We start from the raw sequence: 15,100 nt of genomic DNA, 5'->3' as shown, positions 1-15,100 counted from the left end.
GTGACTAAACATTTCACTCTACCATCTTAATCTCTGTTCTGCGTATCTTCATCATTATGTTCCATGTTTTGTTTTTTGCTAGTTTTATTTATTGTTTTCTATTCATTTGCATTCCATATAAAATTCTCAGGAAGATAAAAAAAAAAACAATGTTTAACGCTCACATTTTTTTTGTTGTTGTTTATGCTGGTGGCTATAAAACAATTTTCGGCATTTAAGGGTGTCTAGAATGAACAATGGACAATGAATGAACAACTAACAAAGACCGTCAATAAATGTCCTCTTACTATTGCAGCTATTGCCCCTGTTTTACTTAAAAATGGTTTTGATACAGAAAAAAACGTACTTTTTACAGACTTATTATGGTGACTCCATTCGGGGAATTGCTAACTATATGTATATATATAATATGTAGGCATTTTTTCCAAGAACCTTTGTTTAAGAGAGGGCATTCACTCACTGACCACTTTAAAAAAAGTGGCCCTTAAAGACAGAAAGGTAATTTTGGGGACGTTGAGGCATGTTGTTGGTACCATGATGTTTTGGGATTTTTCCCACACCACCACAGGGTTAACAGAGTAGAGTCAGAAGAAAATGGAAAATATCCACTTGGCAGCATTTCTCTGGGTGACAATGCCATGCTGATGTCGGAGGTCAGAAGAGAATGGCCATACCACTTCAAGCTAAGTAACTGTGTAACTCGGGGCATGAGTTACTATACATACCTAGCATGCAGCTCTGTATGCACAAGAGTATTTATTCTGGCATGTCAAATCTTGAAGCAGATGGCCTAAAGCAGCCACACCAGGTGCCACTCCTTTGAGCTAAGAGCAGGAAACTGTGGCTACAATTCAACAGGATATTGGAAGAATGTTGCCCGATATCTTGAATTCTGCTCAGACATTTATGCTAGGACGTAAACATCATGAAAACCATCATGATCTATACCGACTTATATCAATGGTTCAGGCCACAGATGGTGTTTAAATGGGGTGTGGGACATTTTCTTGCCGTATTCTGGGACCTGAACAGTGTTTAAATGCCACATCTTACCACTGCTTTATGAGCACAATGTGAATGTGTGAATATTTCCAGCACCTTGTTGAATATATGCCACAAATAACTAAAGCTGTTCTGAACACAACAGGTGCTCCAACCGAATACTAGCAAGGTGCACTCAATAAAGCGTAAATAGTCATCACTCATTGTAATACTCAAATGTTTTTTTATTTAAATCTTGAAAAATTTGAGTGACAAAATGTTTTTGGAAATATCCACAAACATTCATTACATTTTCAGAATTTTGGCACATCGTCAACAACAGGAGATAATCACTTACATGAAGCAGATTGATAACAACATCCTTACATCCTTACTCGCTCCATTTAGCCCAGTAATAGCCCCCACTCTATTTGAGGCACCAGTATCACGCCAGAACTGGAAGTTCACGTTAGAAGAACTCATGTTTAGTACTTTTCCATACACATAAGCACACACACATAAAAACTGGTAGTTTTCTCCTGAAAAGTTGAACACAGAGGACCTTTATGTATTCGGTAATGGCGATGGGAATGTCACTGTGGCTGTGGGACTTCCCCTTCACCATCAAACACAAAGCTGTTAATGTATATAGGCACCGTATCCTCAGACCTGCTGTATTATTTTTGCATTTCCAGCACCAAGTTCAAACTTTCCTTATTGACAAATGGAAGGAATTCACTTGCTCCTTTACCGAGGTTTATAAAGTCTCTTTCTGTATCACTGTAAAACTGTGCTAACTAAAGCCAGTTCATATGAACAGAATGAAAAAGCCATAAACCCCAGTGTCAATCCTCTGCATATTTATTGTAAATCAAAATAAGACGAGGATGCTATTAATGGAAAAGTCCATACTGTTGATTGCAGACCAGTCACCAGTTTTAGAACACCAGCCGCTGTTCTTTTTCTCCTTTGGATTAATGCACCATAACTGTAACATAATATTGTAAATCAGGTATATACAGTACATCTCCACAGTGTTGTGGTCCATCCCTGTATTTGGTCCAAACATCTGGAGATCATATTTGACTCTTGAAGACTCTATAAGGTACTATTATGCTTCTTTTCTTAATCTGCCTAGCGTCTGATTGCATATAAGCGCATATAAAAAAAATCTTAACTTGACTGTTCTACTCAGTTATACCCACACATGCACACAGATTAGATAACAAAGGCATAGTAAAGCTCAGCAATGGCATCTTAGACAAGATGAGCAATTAAAAAACTCCTGCACACTGTTATTGTGATCGCCGTAATGTTTATGGGTAATTAGAAAATTCATTAACCTTTAATAAAGGTCACAATAATAGGAAGAAGAAGAACTAATAAAGGTCTAACAATGGTGTGCAAAACTTTGCTCTTTTGTTACCTTTAAATATTTGATCTTTAACAAGAGGCAGTTGAGGATAAATCCAGTGATAGATTCACAGCAAAACTGATGTCCTGAGATTAAAAGAAAGCCTTAAAAGGCAAGTTGAAGGCACTTATTTAATATTAGAATAATACATTCTAGATACACGACATACGATTTATTATGGTATAAAATAACCAAGGCACTGCCATGATCTGGTCAGATGGTCGGAGATGCCAAAAAATGTGCAGCAGTTTAGCTTTGATAACTTTGTTTTAAAGGATGACTTGGTTCAGTACAGCTGGAGTCTGATTTTAATAGTTTTGGTCATCACTTCTTGTCGGTAATATAAACACTGTGGTAAGAGCAGGAGGATACCCGCTGAAACACTGCTTGAAAGAAGCCCAACAGGGCAAGAAACACCTGACGACCTAACATAAAAATCTGCTTTTGTTCTGCCTATAACTACAAAAACTTCATTTGATTTAAAAATAAATAAAGTCTTTCTATTGTCTGTCATGTCTGTCTTATTTGTAGCTGTGTTCCAAGAAATTTTGAAAAAAAATTTAAGTACAAAGTTAAAATCAGTAATAGAAATTATGATCGAAACTACAAAAAAGACTCAAAGTATGCTTTCACAAATTACCACACATGGCACATGATTTTCATTGTTTTGTGGTGTTTACATGATAGAGCAGAAGATTGTGAGGAAGTTCTCAGGCCTCCTAAAATATCAAGCTGTTGGTCACTTTACAGAACAAAATGTCAACAAAAAAGTCACTTCACAAGTTATCATAAAAACGTATCTTTTCTTGTTTTTCACTTTTTTCCAACCATCCTATTAATCTATGTCGTTTTTGTTTCCAGGTATTTAACTGTTGTTACCTCGTCTCTCTTCCACAGCTTGTCTCCTTGTGTGTAGATCTCTGTGTTCCCTGAAGTGTACGGCTCAAGCTTTTGCTCCATGCTGGTTCAGCTCCAGTCTGTCGTTCATCTTGCTGGGCTTACGTCCCAGAGATTCAGCCTCTTCCAAGGTGGTTGTCAGAGGTTTGCCAAGGGTCTCAGGCAGAAACAGTGCGAGTACTCCAAAAATTAATGCCAGGATTCCTACAATAAGCTAAACACAGGTTGTGATTGAGAAAAAGGGGGGAAATTTTTTAATTTAGCAGTGCTGCCAGGGTAAACTTAGAAATAAACTATGATAAATGAGAACAAATGGAAGTTGACAGCTAAAACATTAAATGCATTTCTATACCTGAGGTAGGTAGATCCAGATGTCAGCCAGGTAGACACAGAAAGGGGCCACCACACTGCCGACACGGCACATCATACTGCCACTACCTACTGCCAAAGACCTGGAGGAAGAGCAGCATTACTCCCTCTGTTAGAATTAATTAAAAGTCGGAATATTACATTGATTTCAGTTTTTAAATTTAGTTCACAGGTCTAGCTAGTTCTAAAGTGGAAGATTCAAACATGAAACTTTGCCCTTAATATAGCAGCAAAGTACAAACCCCTATTCCAGTAAAGCTCTCAAGAACAGAATGCAATGATTTCCAAATCAAATCAACTTTAACCTGAAATTATGGTTGTATATGAATGCATGAATTTTCTGTTTCACGTATAAAGAGTTCTTTAGTTTTTGCAATATGAAAAAAATAATAGTTTTAGCAGTTTTAGCAAACCCTTAAAACAAAAACAAAACTCTTTAGCGTGCTTACCTGATGATAGTCGGGTAAAGCTCGCAGGTGTAGAGGTAGATGAGACCAAAGGCAATTGCAATAGCAAACTTTCCTATCATACTCAGAACAATAGTTAGGATCTCTATGTCCTGTAGAAATGAAGAGAGAAAGAAAAACAAAGAGAAAGACAAAGATTTCAATTCAATTTAGCTTTAATCACGTAGCACCAAATAACAAAACTAAATTCCAGGTGCATATACTACTTTTAAAAACTCAAGAAAGCACAAGTAAGTACTTGTACTTAAGTACTTGTACACCTGATTGCCCTTGCTCATCAGAGACTTAACGAACTTAATAAGTGTTGCTCTGTCAGTCACTATAATTTAATTCATTATTATACTCTCTGACAAGTTCTGATTGTGTGTCAAACATGCCCTTGACTTAAAACATCCATAAAAACATACATGTTAATATATGGTAACTAAGTGAAGAATAAGCTTGAATGTAAAATGAAATGTATTTGATTATTAATTCCCATTGACTACAAAGCAGTGTATAAACTGTATACAGCCAAGCTATCGTGTGGTTTCTATTAAGAAGTGCTGGAAACAAACTGGAACTTAATGAGACTGCAACTGGATTCATGACAGCTGGAATGAACAGGTGTGAGTAAAAGGGTCGCTACTGCCGTGTCAGCAGGGTTGCGACACAGAACTTTAGACGTGTCCCCTGTCTCCATGCTGCTATTTTTTTTCCATCTTTCACTGTTTGCGTGGCTCCTAAGATCAAAGGTCATATTTATTTAAAAATGAAGTACCAGCTGTTTGCCAGCTCATCCATGAACAGTGCTAATTTGGGTCAGAGCTCAGAACACATGTTGGGAGCTTCAAGTGTCGGATCTCATTAGTACTGGTCAGTGATCACAAAATACATCGCAATAACAGTCGAGTTCATTAGAGTACAAGTACTTTAAGTAACTCTATGCTATATTTATTCTATCTTGTAAGCAGAAGCATCACTGTCACATGTGTAAAGCTCCACATGCAGTTAGGATGCAGGATTACAAGCATGGCTCATTTGTAAGAGTTACCAAGACGAAGCCTCTTCCCTCCAAAAAAGACATGGCGGTATAGCTTAGGATTGCAAAGTTGCCTCAGAACTTAACACATGTTAGAGAGAGTTTCTTAAAGTACATGTACTTGTACAGTTTGGACTGTCTGATTTATCGCCTTGTCACTGGGCTGGTACTGTTGAACTCTGACACTTGCACCTAAAGATGACTGCAGATTTCTGTGAACAGCTGAACTTTTTTTTGGTGGTGGGGGGTGGGGGTGGGGGTAGGGTGCATCTCTGTACGTACAGCAGGTACCACAATAATGAGAAAACAGGCGACCGCAGCCAGGAGCAGAGATGGGGCACACGTCTTCTTCCTTCCAATCCGATCCATTGCAAAACAGCCAACCAGATAAGAGGGGAGCTCCACTGCACCTGGAAACAACCAACCACAGCCGCTCTCTGTCAGGGGTTATCACTGGCACTGACAGTGACATTCTATCTGGAGGACCTAAATAACCATCTGAAAAGCTGCCTCCCAGATATGCTCTTCACTGTGCCTCTAATGGAAGTAAATGGGGATCACTCACTAAATATTCCTCTGGCAATTAAATGATCAAGATTAAAAATACACTTTCCGTTGAGCGTGAAGATACAAGACAATTCATTTAAAACAATTACTTTGTGACTTGAATTAACATAATTTACAATTATATTTCTAAGCAGTCATCCTGAAACACATTTCAGCAGTCATTTTGATGTTAACCTCAATTTCAGTGATGACCTAGACATCCAATCTGCATGTTAAGAATCAACAGTCAAATCTGAAAAAAACCTTCAAGTTTACTGTCCTGAATGGAAATCTACTGGAGAGTTGTGAAATGCAAAAAAACCCCAATAAAAAACCCAAAAACAAGCCAAACAACATCATTATCCAATCATGCTTCTAGACTCATGACAGTTTTAAGGGAGAGGTGGCAGAAATATTCTTCTACTCGACCTCTAGGTAAAGATGGAGGTAAGTGGACTTTTTCTTGGTCGACTTGGTTACACATTTGGTTATCTGCCACAATCTTTACTCTTATCTAATGTCAACAATTTCCCTTGTGGGATTAATAATCTACCTACCTACCTAAGTCACAGCTAGTAATAAATTCTGCAAACTTATTTTATAATTAAGTGATCGTACTGTTACATCCCCCAGGAGGATGTCTCTTCTCCCTATTAACCTTTTGTTTTGTCCAGGCTCCACCTCCTCTGTCCTGAGTCAAAGGTTAAATAAAATCCCGTGTTTTCAAATAGCATTACATGAACACTATATCAGTTCAACTAAAAGATGTTTGTTAGACTGTAAATCCTATTTTCTCAATCAGACAGAAAACCACGAGGAAGCCATTTAGCTTAAAGATGGAGCGCTGCTATTTTTGTTGAGTCCTCGCAGTCTGATTTCACTCTCGGTTACATATACAGAGCACTAAACAAAGCAAAGTAGAGGAACATATCATTTTTACTGTGTTTGAAATTTCCACATAAGGTTCTGCTCAACTTAGAAGTAGCAAGAGTTGTTTTTAGATTAAACAGGTGAACTAAATCATCTCCAGACTCACTGGAAACACTCTGAAGTAGAGTAAGAAGCAGAGACACTATTCTACATCTGACACCAAAGGTAAAAAAAAAAAAAGTGCCAATATGATCACAATATTAAATACATGTTTATAGTTTTGCAATCTCAGTACCAAATTCACACTCATGTGACAATCACTTACCAGCAAGGAAGAGGTTAACATACTGGTTTCCTCCCAGATTTACTGAGCCCAGAGAGAAGACGTAGTAGCCCAGACTGCCGATGAACCAGATGGCCCACACTGTGCATGTACGACCGGCCATCCTCCAGCTGCCAAACAGGTCCACGATGGTCAGCTTCTTCTCAGGCTTGGATGACTGCTCGTCTGTGTCTCCCTTCAGCAGACTTTTGCCATCTTCTCTCTTCCCTGGCTCCAGGAGATCCTCAGCTTTCAGCCTGCATTCAAGGCCGTTGACGCGGGCAATCACATTCAGCAGTTTCTCAGTTTCCTCATAGCGGCCCTTGGCCATCAAGTAAAAGGGAGTCTCGGGAAACTTCCAGCAAAAGAGCAAGAAAGGTGCGGTGCATACGGAGAGGACTATCTGGTAGATCCACCACACCCGCACCAGGTAACCAGTCAGAGCCACCATCATGACGCCAACAGCAAAGGCTGCATGCACATGCATCGATGTCCATGTGCGTACCTTGTTGCCAGTGAACTCTGTTACATAGACAAAGACCACCACCAGATAGCCACTAGACACCTGTCAAAAGCAAAGATGAGAAATAGGAACTAGTCATTTTAATAGCAGTTTAATAGCAGTTTTCCACAGAAAACAGATAAAGTGGCCAAGAAATGAAAATGTAAAAAAATAAAATAAGAGATGGACAAAATGCCCTTCTAACATGTTACAGATGTTGATGTTGTATATAGTACTGTGCAAAAGTCTTGAGTCATCCATCATTTCTTAATATTTGGTTTCCAAGGAGCTAGACTTTCTTAAGATTTTTAAAGTGCACTTGAGAAACAGGCCTTCTGAAGTTTTTCTTTGGACATTGGCTGCTTTTTCACTCATTTTCAGTCCAGACTTTTTACCTGACCTGGTGGCTGAAATTTTTTGCTTTTGTTTAATTTGTCTTTGGGAGGTTTGTGGTTTTTGTTTCTTTGTTTGTTAAGCCACTTAACACTGACCTATGAATCATTCAGGGATAAACTGGGGGGAAAAGACAGCAAAGATCTGAAAGATAGATCTGGTCAATCAGTTGATCCATTTACTGTTGGTTACAGCCTCACCAGAAACGGTCTGAGTGGAAAGGTGGCTGTCAAGAAGGCATTCTTATGAAAGGGAAATGGGAGAAAAGGCAGAGGTATGCCAAATTATAGAAGACTTGAACTGAATTTGAGTGGGAACAGATCTTATGGAGTAATGAATCGAAATTTAAATTTTTTGGTTTAAGTCATCATCAATATTTACAGAGGATGTCAGTTCAGTGGTACAATAGCGACTGTCTGCAGCCATCTTTAAAACACAGTGTCGTGGTTTGGGGTGGCGTTTCAACCAGTGATGTTGGGGATCTTGTCAAAATTGATGGATATTTGAACACCATCAGATTTTGATCCACCATGCAATACCGTTAGGAAATAATGTAATTGCACTTCATTTTTCATATTGGCAATAATCCTAAACCCATTTACACCTGGACAGAAAAAAAAGATCACAGTGGAACACTATTAGTCGTGGATTGGCTTCCCCAGAGTGCTATGGGATCATCTTGATAGAGAACAGAACATAAGACAGCCAACATACATAGAAGAGCTTTGAATGTCCTTCACGCTGCATGGAGAACTATTCCTGTAGACAACTTAAAGAAATTACTAAAAAGTGAGAGTTCAGGGTCTGTCAAAGAATAAAGGTGGTCATACCAAATATTCCCTAAAAACTTGTTAGACCTTTGCAGAATCTGTCCTATTTATTGTATTTCCTTGTATGTTAGCTCATGTTTCAATAAACAGCTGCAAATGCTGAGTGAGAGGTGGCTTGAGACTTTTGCACAGTACCATAATTTGTCCACAAGATGGCACTCTGCAGCTTCCCTGCTGGCAACCGTGTTTGAAACGCCCAACAACCAGCTAATCCCAACAGAGTCGGACAGAGTATAAACAAATAAGCAAATAACTACACATAACAAATGTTAGGGAAATCTGTTTTGGAAAATATCGGTCGATATATTGGAATATCAGATTTTTAAATCAGCAAATATCTGTATTAGTCTTTTAAAACTTATGTTCCTCAGACTTTAAATATAAGGTTATGATCATGCTAGTAAACCTGAAGTATATCCTTTGTGTTCAACCTTATGAACTTATGAACAAAGAGAAACTTATAGTTCATAGTAATGATTTGGGGATATGTCTTTGTAGGTTTGCCATGTGGTTTCATAGTGTAGCTGTGCAGTATCAGTGTACAAGGGCCTGACTCTATGTGAAAAACAACAGCTGTAGCTGCCCTACCACTGCTAATGTACTGACATGTGGACTTGTAACCATACAGACCGCCTTCCTTAGGGGTGTTAGTTTAAGCAGATATGAAATAATCTGCATCTAAAGCAAACAAACCCATGTTTAAATATAAAGACAGAAACTAAACCTGTTTGTCACTGTTTGTGTCACATTTCCTTAAATTACATATTTAAGGAGTATTTTTGGTTTGCATGTTGGCTTAGCTGCAATATGCCTACAGGGGGTGTATTCAAGTATATTACCTGAGAACATTAGGGACTGGACAAGAGGTTGTTTAGCTGAGAAACATCCACTGGTGGCTGTTTGCAAGAAGAACATTGCAAATATGCCACTTCTCTTGTCCCACGTTGGCTTTTTATAAAACACACGCACGCACAGGTACGTAACCATTCACAACCGTACCCACCATAGCAAGGAGAAAGCGGAGCACCACAAAGAAATAGTAGTTTCCGGAGAATGCTACAGCTACTCCGAACCCAAACTGACAAACGCTGGTGAGCATCAGAATCTTCACACGCCCAACTCTGGTGGAGAGAAAGAAAACTATGTGAAAAAGAATTACAGAGACAAGCAGACCAATAAAGGAAGAGAAAAGAGCTTGTATATTCAGTTAAGGAATCGATTAAAAGGGGCTTATAAAGTTGTCACAGTCGCACGTGGTTTTAAATCATTTCGACAGGAGTGCTTGACAGGAATATGATACTTGTGCATGAAGTTACGGAGAAGACTGACTGCTTTCTGCTAAAATTTACTGCTGTAAATGGTAAATGGCCTGATTCTTATATAGTGCTTTTCTACTCTCCCGAAGCTCTTTATATAACAAGCCTCATTCACCCATTCATGCAAGCATTTTTTTCACTTTTTTGCTCAAGTGCTTTCTATCTAACAATCAAACGAATTCGCATTCGGAGAGCAACTGGGGTTTAGTTTCTTGCCAGAGGATATTTGGCAAACAGACTGGAGCAACCATGGATCGTACCACCAATCTTTCGATTAGTAGGTGACCTGCGCTACCTCCTGAGCTACAGCCACCCCTGCACATGTAAATGCTAACCACTCAAATCTGGCTTTGCATTCTGCTCCAGTCATTACCTTCCACTTCTTTTTCCCCCAATCTACATCAACTATGCTTTCACTTGTCCTGCCTCATTTTCACTATAATAATTTCTTTCCACTACCTTCTTGACCTAATGTGAAGCCATACATCCTGAAATTACAACTACATGAATTACAACTACTTTGGCAAGTTCCTTTTTTTTTTTTAAACATATAGTCTATGCCAGGACAGCCCTTCCTGTTTAAAACTTAACTCAAAAAGTGTCACATGGTAACATTTAACCCCTGTCTTTGACTCTACATGTTGCCTGAAAATAACCTTGACCTCATCTTACAGCAGCCCCTGCTTACCTGTCAGCAACGTCCCCAAACACCAGTGCTCCAATCAGCACCCCGAGCATGAATGTGGGCTGGCACAGCTTGGCCAGCCACTCTTTATCACATACCAAGTCCCAGTCGGTCACAATGCTTTGGTAAACTTCGGTGTGGTCATAAACAAAGTTCCCTGTACATTCTTTCACTGTTTTGTTGCCATCGAAGTCATACGAAAAGTGTGTTGGGTTGATGCGAAGGGTGCAGCGGCACCGGCTTAGCTCCCACTGTTCTCCTTCTGCTGTCTTCACCACCAGTGGTCCACTACCTGATTTGAAGACTGGTAAGATTTCTTCCAGGCTGCTTGCCGTCACGTTACCATACAGAACGTCGGTGATGTTGCCGGGCACGCTAGACACAAAAATTGGAGTTTCCACCAGAAAAACTGAGGCCAGGTAGTGGATTCCACAAGCTATGGCCTGGAAGACTGCTGCAAAGTACAGACATGCCTGAAATCTGGACAGAAGGAGAATACAGGAAAATTATTGTGGTGATTTTACAGTATCACCACAAAAACAAAAAACTTCTACAAAGGCAACCTTAATAGTTCAACTTTTAATGGAATCTAAAAGACATTTCCAGGTATCCAACAGCATTATCGTTTCAAGACAATTGCTTTGAATGTAGTAATTTATTCAGAAAACAAGTCTATATCCAGTGTTGGGGAGTAACGGAATACATGTACCGCCGTTACGTATTTAAAATACAAAATATGAGTACATGTATTCCGTTACAGTTACCGTTTAAAAAGGTGGTATTCAGAATACAGTTACTTTGTTGAAATAAGTGGATTACACGGCGGTACTTCATATTGTCGCGGGTCAGGACTGTTTGGGTTTTGTTTGACAGCTATGTTCTGTTGTTCCAGGCGTTACGGTTGCCATGGTTACAGGGTGACGCTCTCTCTCTGCGTGTTTCCTGGGTGAGAGAGCACTTTTTGTTGTTGTTGCGCTAAGCTAATAGGCAGAATGCTACAGGTATAGCTCTAAAGAATGTAGCATCATAGGCAGTGTAGTCCGTGCTCAGTGTTGGGAAGGTTACTTTTAAAATGTATTCCATTACAGATTACAGTCAAAGGAGCTTGCAAAGAAAAGCGTCTGGACTTCTTTAAGTTGCTTGAAGACGTTTCACCTCTCATCTGAGAAGCTTCTTTAGTTCTAAGGTCAAATGGTGGAGAGTCCCAGATATAAACCTAGTGGGAGTGACCCCCCACAGAGGGAGAACTGAAGAAGCTTCTCGGATGAGAGGTGAAACGTCTTCAAGCAACTTAAAGAAGTCCAGACGCTTTTCTTTGCAAGCTCCTTTGACTACGATGACCTGGATGACTGAGAACCTTCACAGACATATTACAGATTACAGAATACATGCCCCAAAATGTATTCGTATTCCGTTACATTACTCAATGAGAGTAACGTATTCTGAATACTTTGGATTACTTAATATATTATCATGCTGTTTACAACTACGTGAATGTACTATTGCTGTGTGATTTATTACTGTTACTGAAGGTCTGCGGCTCCGAACCATAGTAAAGGGACCTCTGGCTAATATGGTGGGTTCTGTGTCGGGCTCTTAGCCGAAAAATAGCTTTACTTTGTTGTGTGGGTCAACTTTGCTTGCGAGAGACAGAGAGAGGCGTTGAAAGGCTGCTCCAACGGAACTTATTGTTTTCAGAGGAACACGGTGTGCAGTCAAGTCTTAATAGCTTACTTACAACTGGGCTCTTCAGGCACTCTTCTTGGCTGCAGTGGTTATTATTATATTTACATGCTTCAGCTCCTGTTTTTGCTCGATGACAGCTCGTACTTTTCCTTTTTCTCCCTCCCTCGCTTGATGAACCAGCATGATAATATATTAAGTAATCCAAAGTATTCAGAATACGTTACTCTCATTGAGTAACGTAACGGAATACGTTACAGAATACATTTTGGGGCATGTATTCTGTAATCTGTAATGGAATACATTTTAAAAGTAACCTTCCCAACACTGGACATATCATAGACAGCATCTTGAGACACCCCTCATGCCACGGTTTTCTTCCAAGGAGTCAGACTTTCTTGTCATTTTTAAAGTGACTTCGTGCAATAGTTGTCTGGGCTTTCTGAAAATCTATCCATGTTCTTCTTTGGACACTGGCTGCCTTTTTTTTTTTTTACTGATTTTCAATCCAACCCTTGCTCCTCCATCTTCAAAATATAAAGAAATTAATGGTGACTCGCGATTTTAGCAGTGTACCCAACCTGTGTGGAAAGGTAAAACTTTTTTACCAGCTTTTTAATAAAACCCTAAACGTTTTTAGGTTAAAAAGTGGGAAAACAACTTGACTGATGGAGAGGTAGTCAGGTAAAACCAACCCGCACAGAAAGAAATAATTCTAGGTGTGTTTATTAAGTCATTTTGAAAAAGCCTACTAAAAACGAATATATAAACTTTATAGTTTAAATACATTAACCATGTGTCTCCTAAAGATACACAGGCCCATTTCTAACTGTAATTAGTTATTTTTCAAAATTACAAAGAGGTGACAAAAGTTTCTCTAAGCGAATGTCCACCCCCTTTTTGAAACATGGATATATCTGTATAGATAAAAAAAAAAATACCGTATCATTGCTGTAAAACAAATTACGTCATCTCCCACTTTCAATAGTGTTTGTTTTCAAAATAGCAATGTGAAGTGGGATGTGTAATATTTACGGTTCTAAAGTTGGTGCCTCCTACCACAAAATTCCCCCCACTCGAATAAAGAATAAAGAAAATGTAAAGTTACAACTGACTATAGAGAAAACATGCCAATCCTCACGGTACCTTTTGAAATGTCCGAGCTCGTCGAATACTTTCTCCACAGACATTTTCTGACGGCGCGTTTGTGTGCGGTGGCTCCCGGTGCGTCTCTCCCTGGCGGGCAGCAGCTCCTGAGCGGATCAGCACCAAATAATGAACAGAGGCCTTCACGAAAGCAGGGTGGGAGGGGCAGACACATACACACGGCTATTGACAGACTCGAGCTCCTGGGGCAACTACCTTATAAGCGAGACGCTGGTGTTAAAAAAAAACGCCCTCTCTTCTCTTCCCAGATATAATGAAATAGACAACTGCCCCAAATCTTTTTAATTTTTATTTTTAAACTAAGCGAGCCGCCCTCAAATCTGGACACATGCTCTCTACAGAGTGCAACACCTCAGCGATACTAAAATGAAAAAGTCAGCACAACACTTTTCCAGAATTGCGTCTTCATAATTGGTAACACGTGACTGGGTGGTTTTAATAAATAGACTGGTGTCTTTCCAACTTCAGATTCACTTAAAACCCCCAAATGAGCTGGGAAAATCACTGGTGATGATGATGACGTTTTGGAAACTTAAAGGTCTGTATGATGACTTAACATTTGTTTGATGACATCACCTCTTTGATTACATTAGTTTTATCAGTCTAATTTGAACTTTTTGTTGTGGAAATGGCACCTATGATGTATCCAAGGGCTTTTTTTTCACATTTTGATACAAAGTGAAGTAGTGATGAGAGTTGTTTGCTTTGATACACCTGTGACTATACCTATCTGCAAACTGAAGATCTTGTGATGCAGTGTGATGTGATGTGTAGAAGTATTAGATCTGTTTATTCTGTTGTTAACTGGTTATCCTTGCATAACGTCCACGTGTAAAGTTTAACCCCTATCAGGGTCAACATAAACAAGCGGCCACTGAAACAACTAGTTACTCTAAATGTGCCTGGTGTTTACAGTTTAAGCAAAGCAGTAATGAGCTGCTGGGTTCATAATAATCTCAAGGTCCTGTCTCTGCACCAGCAATCATTCCCTCTTTCTATTTGGCTAGCTCACTCAAAATTGTGGCAACAGCAACAATGGCTATTTTAATTGCTTATTTAAGTAAGCATTTAACATTTTAAGAAGTAAGAAATAACTAGAAATGCCCAGACTCCAAAGTAGCATCCTCACATGGCTCTAATAAACTATCCAAACTTCCAAAATGTATAGTTTGCTTCGAATTAAAACAAGCAAAACAGCTGTAACCATAAACACATAGCTGGCCTGGGTAGTGTTTGTATACGCAGCAATGGATTACAGACCAAGTCCTTACTTCTGTGAAAGTGTGCATTTTATTTGATTTTAGTTTGAGCGACTAAAAAAACATTTAATGAATGCATTTAATCTTCTTCACCACATTTTTGTGGGGTGAGATCACAGGTTATTCACGTCTGTGCAAGACCCACATTTAGAACTTAAAAGCCCGTTCTGTGTCTCTGCTTCTCCAAGTGCTCCTAACGAATCCTTTGATTAATGATTGATACGTTCAGCCGTTGTGTTTGTATTGACTCACTGCATCTTGTCTTGGCTGGATTCAGCAGGAATACGAATACAAACTATAAACTAAACAGCGTTTGCTTTTGCCATCACACTGACTTGCTTTCACTCCACCTTCTCATCTGGGAAATAAAACGGGAGA

At 39.3% G+C, this 15,100-nt stretch overlaps 1 protein-coding gene across 1 annotated transcript; it reads right to left on the bottom strand.

Moving 5' to 3' along the window:
- Window positions 1–1,314: 1,314 nt before the first annotated feature.
- slc22a16 (solute carrier family 22 member 16) lies at window positions 1,315–13,610 on the bottom strand. The gene is made up of 8 exons (XM_085372746.1): window positions 13,443–13,610; window positions 10,617–11,093; window positions 9,616–9,733; window positions 6,891–7,452; window positions 5,432–5,559; window positions 4,111–4,220; window positions 3,645–3,744; window positions 1,315–3,506 (listed from the first exon to the last, which is right to left on the bottom strand). The coding sequence occupies exons 1-8, from the start codon at window positions 13,484–13,486 to the stop codon at window positions 3,339–3,341; spliced, it is 1,707 nt and encodes a 568-aa protein (XP_085228872.1). The 5' UTR covers window positions 13,487–13,610; the 3' UTR covers window positions 1,315–3,338.
- Window positions 13,611–15,100: the final 1,490 nt, after the last annotated feature.

Source organism: Diplotaxodon limnothrissa, linkage group LG15, assembly GCF_057381915.1.
Source record: "Diplotaxodon limnothrissa isolate DT_005_m linkage group LG15, D_limnothrissa_male_GT1.1, whole genome shotgun sequence".
NCBI classification, from domain to species: domain Eukaryota; kingdom Metazoa; phylum Chordata; class Actinopteri; order Cichliformes; family Cichlidae; genus Diplotaxodon; species Diplotaxodon limnothrissa.
This window is presented reverse-complemented; position numbering and strand designations above follow the sequence as displayed.